At 35.7% G+C, this 7,177-nt stretch overlaps 1 protein-coding gene across 2 annotated transcripts; it reads right to left on the bottom strand.

The window, feature by feature from the left end:
* Positions 1-240: 240 nt before the first annotated feature.
* On the bottom strand, positions 241-1,719 carry LOC107187195. 2 transcript variants are annotated; one of them, XM_015575231.1, is made up of 2 exons: positions 1,653-1,719; positions 241-700 (listed from the first exon to the last, which is right to left on the bottom strand). In XM_015575231.1, the coding sequence occupies exons 1-2, from the start codon at positions 1,701-1,703 to the stop codon at positions 263-265; spliced, it is 489 nt and encodes a 162-aa protein (XP_015430717.1). In that variant the 5' UTR covers positions 1,704-1,719; the 3' UTR covers positions 241-262. The 2 variants fall into 2 exon arrangements, with proteins under 2 accessions (XP_015430717.1, XP_015430709.1); XM_015575223.1 differs by having other exon boundaries at positions 241-721; positions 1,653-1,709.
* Between the last annotated feature and the right edge of the window lie 5,458 nt (positions 1,720-7,177).

Here is a 7,177-nt window from a genome sequence, read left to right as displayed (position 1 = left end):
CTAAGAAAATTAACATTTGTACAGAATACCATGCGTAATTGCAGGTTTAATTTCACATAAGGCTGCTTATTAACCACAGTCATAAAATACAATTGATACTCTAAAGATATTCAACGCCTCTGTAAACTCTCCACTTCAAATTGTACAATTTATATGGACATCGCGTAAAAGAATTTCTACTAATAATTCACTGGAAGACGACAGTTTCACCGAGACTGAAGACGTAGAGAAGTTCCGTCTAAAATATTTCCCTTAAAAGAGTTCAACGCCGGCAGGCCAGCTCGTGCCTTCTTTTCGATATTTTCGAGGTGAATCCCCGGCTGCACTTCATGCACCAGTGAATTTTCTTCAGGTGATGGATCATATGCCGTCTGTGAAGGGCTTTGTGGAAGAATATCTTCGTGCAGTAACCGCATTCGTAGACCCTCGGCTTCAGGAACGGAAAATCCGTACAATTTTCATGTTTCTGCTCTTCTCGGTGCAGTGTTTTCACTGTTTTCGGTTCCAAGCCCAAGTAAAGCAAACATTCCGGCGTTGGCTCGGTTTTGTACGCCTTTCGGGTCTGTTGCAGCTTGCGTTGCAACTGTTGCTTCAATAAATCGAACCGTTTCGACTTCTTCACGAGGAAACGGACCGCCACGCGAGCCTTCAGCTCCTCCACAGAACGGGATTCCATATTGGTCGGCGAAATGTTGGTATTCTGTAATAGATAAGAAATTTCCTGTTTAGGAAACATTTTATTTAAATGAGTTGAACGATCCAGTTACTTGAAATAATTTTCACTCGTGTGAGATATTTATGCATATTTAAACTGTTCAGGATAATTTAAGGGGGCAGTAAATATGGTAGAAATTAGAATTTTTTTAATTATAATGTTAAAGTGTTCACGTATAGAGGGTAGACTATTAGAAGGAAGCAACTTAGGTTGTTCTAGAACTGTGAAAATAAGAGAATTTTTTAAGTAAGAATTGTTTTGTGGAAACAAGACTAACAAATAAGACATAATTATTATTTGGAAAGTTCTCTTACTTTCAGAGTTCGGAAGACAGGTACAGTGATAATTTTTTTAGCCTACACTCTATAGTTCGTTTACGTGTAATAAAAATATGTAACATCTGTAATCTATTTCTGAACTTTTTATTTAAGTAGTTATTATTCGTGAAAATTATTTCGTTAAGTCATAAATATCTCCCATCAAAAGCATTCAAAAGTCATTAAACAGGCACTAATGTACAATCACAATGTAACTATTTAAATTAAATTAAATTTTTTAAGTTGAATAACTAGAATCAACGTGTAGTAGATTAATATTAATTGTGAAATGTTTCAATCTGATATAAAAAATTCGAAAAGTGACACTGTTATCATTTGACTACACATTTTAAATTCAATTATCCCGCCATTGGACTTAATAAAAATGGCGTACAGTTTTAAAAAAACAATAGTTACCATTCGTTACAACCTCTTCGCAAATATATATATATTAAATTTAAGGAAAATAATGTATTAATCGTCGATACTTCTCATAAACAATTATGACTAAACTATCAATTAATGTTTAATTCCAATTGAAAACTATAGGTAATTGTTCTAATGCTACAGCGAGAGTAGTTTAAAGTGAATAGTTAAAATCGAATCAATGGAATATTTACCTCGATCCCATGAGATGTGTTCTTGCCGGATTCGACGGAAGAGGAAATCATTGTAGAAATCAAACTTTCCTCGTCGAACTTGAACGTCGATGTACACAAACAATGCTTCCCGGTCGGGACTTTAGAGACGTGCTAATACAGTTGTATTTCCGATAAACACCGTCGGAATGAGCAGACGAAAACGAAGCAAGGCGCTTTTAAGGAAATATTGGGGACTGATACAGTTTCACGGTTGAATTACCAAATCATAAAATCAGGTGGATTTTCCCCATCCCTTCGTTTCAGCCCTCAAGATGAAGGGTGCAGGGTATGCGGCGGAGTGGCCCCCAATCAGGTCACTTTACTCTATTTCTGGGAAACAATAATCCATTGTCGGGGTATTAAACTCTTTCTGGTTAGGAATAATTGGACTCTATGTTTAATCTGGATAAATATTAATTATATTTATTATGTATTCAAATTTTCACAGTTACATATGGAATGCATACAAATAATTTGTTATATATTAATTGCCGTTTATGGACACATTTATAAGGATATTTACTATTTCATTTTAACTACTTTCAATATTTTATATACTGACGAAATTTTTTACTTCATACTATTAGTTACTGTTTTACTGGTTACGATAGTAACTGTTTACACACGTACACGATGAGTGGACTACGAATGACAATACAAATTTACGTGTTTATAAGGTATTTTACAAAAATTGGAACAAAAGAAAAATTTATGCCATTAACTTTTTTGTTGTTGACACAAGAAAATTAAATGAAAATTATTGTCTATTCAATTGTAACTGTTTCAATTTTTCAATTTAATGGTGTGAACATGCTACTATGAATGATCACAGTGAGTCTACTACTAGAATTATGAATGACGGTCCAATACCTCCTTTTATCAGAACTATAGAAAAAGTAATGAGTTTAATGTTGCAGTACTTTTCAATAATAACTGTAATAATTTGACAAAAATAGTAATTTTCATGTTACAGTAAACGTTACATAAAATTTCATTACAAATCTGCGTAAGTTTTGTAATAAATTACATATCCGTGATTACATTTTTTACGGCAATTCTCGTGCTAAATGATCAATAATTGAAGATAATTTAATCTGGTTTGAAATCGATCATTCAAAGTGCGAGTGTATAACCCTGTTCGATATGGACAAAGAAAAAAGGATTCTACTAGCGATCGAATATCACACCAGCCTGAGAAGACATATAAAAGCAATTTAGATAGAAATTGCAGGCTCTTATTAATTAGATGCAATTAAAAAGAGCAATATTTTCCGGAACACACCTCGGCCTCTTAACTGATTACATATCGTGCTTATTTCTGGCGTGCACGAAACGTTTTCAAGTTTCTTCCTGGCTTGTTTCATTTCGCGTTGCACGATCTCGCAGGATTCATCGCGGCACCTCGTAAAGTCCCGATTAATTGCACCTAAGGATCATTAGCGGCCAGTTCCGAGGTTCCCGTTAACGTGTATCGTAACTTTACTCGACTATGAAGAACGATCGGTAATGATCGGCTTGGTTGCCGATTTTTCTGCTAGTTTTTCTAGTGCTTGTATGATCCTTCGAGATCACTTTTCAGAGTCGTTTAGCTTGACTTTGAAAGATTGTTAGTGGTTTTAATAGTTTTAGTTGTTGCTAATCGTTAGAGAATTATGTAGTTGGAAATAATATTACCGTAATTTACATCGGATTATTTTTCTGAGATGTTCTTAATGTATCACAGCCTGTGATTCACAGGTTACTTTTGAGTATGATTTTAAAGTTGAGTATCTTTGTGTGAAACATACAAACAATCATTGTTCTTTTACATTTTAAACGCACTGTAAATTTACTTTGAGATTGGTTTGGAATAATTTATTAAGTTTATCTGTCAATCTGGAGGTACCATTTGCTTTTTATAAGTTCGATTGATTCTTTAAAATGTGACTGAGTAAAATATACACTACTTTTTCAATAGATTAAAAAGTGCTTCACGTTTCTCAGATTTATAACATTCATTGTGCAGTTGTACTCGAAACATAGTTAGTTCGTGTATCTCATTATTTATATACGATTCTTTCAGAAGATGAAATTACTTGAAATAGTACGTACATTATTTCGATTGAGTTACAAACTGTTTTTGTTACTTTCCTTTTTTCTTGTTTCCACTTATAGTGATCAAAGATGCTTTAGTTAGAGTCAACGCTAATTTATTACACATTCTCAGATATTATTAAAGGTAGTAATTCTTGTATAATTTAAATATTTGTATTATTATCCCCCTTTAATTATTATCTATTCACGTTTCAATGTTCACGGTGGAAATTATTTATGACTCAGTGCAATAAAACATATAGAAATGTAAACACGCTTCATTTCCTACTCACAACGTTATAAGAACAATAATAAAATGAATTCCTTTTTCTTTTTTATATTATGTCCCATTATAATCTCGACAACAAATCTTCCAAAAATTGTGCATTGACAATCAAAGAAAAAATGAATTTAAACCCCTCCATTTCCGACTACACTAAATCACTGTTTTAAATTAACGTAGACGACATGTCCTGTGTCGTTTAATTAACGTTCTATTCAAATCGTTCACTGTTTTTATCATCGGCGAACTGATCACGCATGTCCACGTTGATTCCGTCACAAATCATTTCGTATTTATGCCAGGCTACGGAAGCTCGACTAATTGATTTCGAATTGAACAGAGAGCAACGTCGAGCTTGTGCCGCTAATAGTTCTCGCAAATCACTGGGGTATCGTTAAGCCGATCAGCCATCGGCCTCGACAACGAACCGCGCCGCTCTCGCGTTAATGAAGAAGTCCCCGAAGATGCCACTCGCGTCGTCCACGTGAGCTTGATAACGTTTATACGGGGATTCGACATGTAATTGCATGTCTGTCCGTAATTCTCCTTCCATCAACCAGCGAATCTACTTTCCTGTGACCAAAAAATATCCAAGGAAATATTGATATCTCATTACACTATACAGGGTGTTTATTTAAATAACCCACTAGACTTTTCAGCTGCTTATGACAGTATAATACAAGAAGTTGTTCCTTAAATTTATTTGTGTGAAGTGGGCAACATATAATGGTAATAAACGTTTTAAAAATACATTTTTTTTCATATTGAACCCAAGGTCACCTTGACTTCTTTTGAATAGAAATACAGTGAAGTACTTTGCAGTGAGAGTTTAAAGCTCGGAACCGCTTCAAAACTTTCACACTGCATCGCGAATCGTTTGAACACCTCACAAATCTATTTTTTTCTTCCAAAGCCCCAGCCTCAGCAACAAAAGCGGGGATGGGAAGCAATGAATTATGCGCTTGACAGGTTCCACAGCCTCTCTCACCCCCTGTAAAGGAATGAGGTAGAAACTCTCACGAGGAAATTCCTATCCAACTCTCATAGAGCCTTTACTGTATATAAGTTTTTTTCCATTATATCGTAGGGGACATTAACACTAGAACTACCACAACAGTCGAAATATCTGGTTAGTATACTTTTATAACGATGATAAAAATGTTATAATAGACTTCCTCTGATTTTTTACAATTTCTATTGCAATATGAGAGTGAAGAATTTAGATAATTTACAAATTAACATATTTTCAAAAGTTTGTCATAAAGAAATCTCAAGTCACTCAGTGCAATTTTGAAAAAGTTGTTTGGTTTTAAAAGGCGTGCGAATACTTTTTTGACCCACTGTACATATACCTTTCCCTTCCAACAATTTGAATATGCAGGTCATTCGCGAGTGTTAGGGACGTAAACACGCCGTGTCACATCTACCCCTATTTTCTGTTTCACTTGTCCTTAAGGTGTCTTGTTTGTTGGCAACCACCTCTATTGTTGTACTATACTATTTACACAGTTTTATTACTCTTCTATCTATTGCACGTAATTCAAGTAACGTTCCCTTAGTTCAATGGCAGTCGTCAACGCGAATACATCTAATCAATGCGAAGTAGCCCACGAAAACGAGTATCTGGGTTCCTTGCAATATTGATTTAATTTTTTATACTGAGTATTAGTTTAGTTTAAAGTAGTACACTTAGGGTTTAACCTGTGTGTGTGTGTGTGTGCTGTGGTGTCCCATGTGGATTTGAAAGAGTAACCAGGCTTGATATCGTGCAACAATTCGAGTGTGCGCTTTTTAAAAGTACAATTTTTTTAAACAACGCCAGTCGCCGAAGGAAGAAATATTGAGCATTCTATTAAAAAAAACTGAAGATGACCGTTATATGAGCCGTTCAAGTACCACCATAAAAGCATTTCACGATTAAAAATCAATACATCCCAAGTGGAGTGTTTATAATCAAAGTATAAAACATTTAAAATTTATTTTCTTTAATTATATTCGCAAATGAAACTTTTACATTATAATAAAATATAGTAAATGGTGAGTAATAATACATGAGCAAATATTAAGGAAATGTATTATTGGACAGGATTAATGCAAAGGATGAGCCAGTTTCATTGAGCATGTTTAATATTACTTTATTATTGTCAAATAAATAAGTAATATTTTTCAACAAAAAGATTCAAAATATTTTATGTAAAAATTGTACCACCAAAAATAACAGGATATACCATTATTGGTACATGTACCACAGTTTGAGAAACGCTGGTATAGAGGGTTAAAATATTTCTTGATACAGGCAATAAATTACAAGTAATCGAGGTGGTCACGTTACCTGTACCACCCTCTATATGAAAGGGAATTATACTATAGGGTGGGCGGTTACTTCTGTGTAAATCATTATGCACGTTAATGTAACTGTCCAAAGCCCCAGACCATCATCTAGTAATCCAGTCTGTCATTGCCCCGCGTCAGAAGCCACTTGCCATCCCCCGTTTGCATTACGGTACCCCAAGGTGCGGTTTCATTCGATGCAGAAAAACAGGAAAGGACCGTCGATTTTTGTCGCGGGCGACAGGAGAAATTAATCCAGTGAAAAGATTCCGACGGATAAACCGGCGAAGCGTTAACGAAAAACGACCGCAGTCTTGCGGGTAGAGGTTGCCCGAGATCGGTGTCAGCTGATGAGACGGGCGGCCAAGGAACGACCTTGGTATCGGATTTCTCATCTAATGTCGAATCGAAAATTTACATTTCATTCGCGCCGCACGACGATCGATCGATCTATCGGTTTCGAACCGAAACGAAGCCCTGAACGCGAAGATACCAGATCAATATCCCGCCACGGAATTTCCATACACATTTCATCTGTACGCGCTCGCGCATCCGATGCAAATTCGTGAGGCTTTGAAAAGCTCCGTAGTTATCCGTAGTCGTTTATCGGACGTGCCGATCTAATTACAATGTAATACCCTCGGAAACAAATATCGTAATCGATACAGAAACCGATACGTCCGCCGCGAGATGAAGGAAATACTAACAGAAGATCGTCCCGTCCAGATAGCCGGACGCGGTAAATCGAGGCGGATAACAATCCGCCACAGTCGGTTATTTATTACGAAAGCTTTTCTCTTAAAGTCATGCCCCCCCC

Source organism: Dufourea novaeangliae, unplaced genomic scaffold (genome assembly GCF_001272555.1).
Source record: "Dufourea novaeangliae isolate 0120121106 unplaced genomic scaffold, ASM127255v1 scaffold14, whole genome shotgun sequence".
Classification (NCBI taxonomy): domain Eukaryota; kingdom Metazoa; phylum Arthropoda; class Insecta; order Hymenoptera; family Halictidae; genus Dufourea; species Dufourea novaeangliae.
Note: the sequence above shows the minus strand (reverse complement) of the source record. Positions and strands in the feature narration are given on the sequence as shown.

What these genes read in the sequence shown, in the direction of transcription:
- LOC107187195 (XM_015575223.1), bottom strand. Translation starts at nt 1,703, where the DNA reads ATGATTTCCTCTTCCGTCGAATCCGGCAAGAACACATCTCATGGGATC. An exon ending in ACACATCTCATGGGATCGAG is followed by an intron (nt 722 to 1,652) that starts GTAAATATTCCA and finishes TTTCCTAAACAG; the next exon opens with GAAATTTCTTATCTATTACA.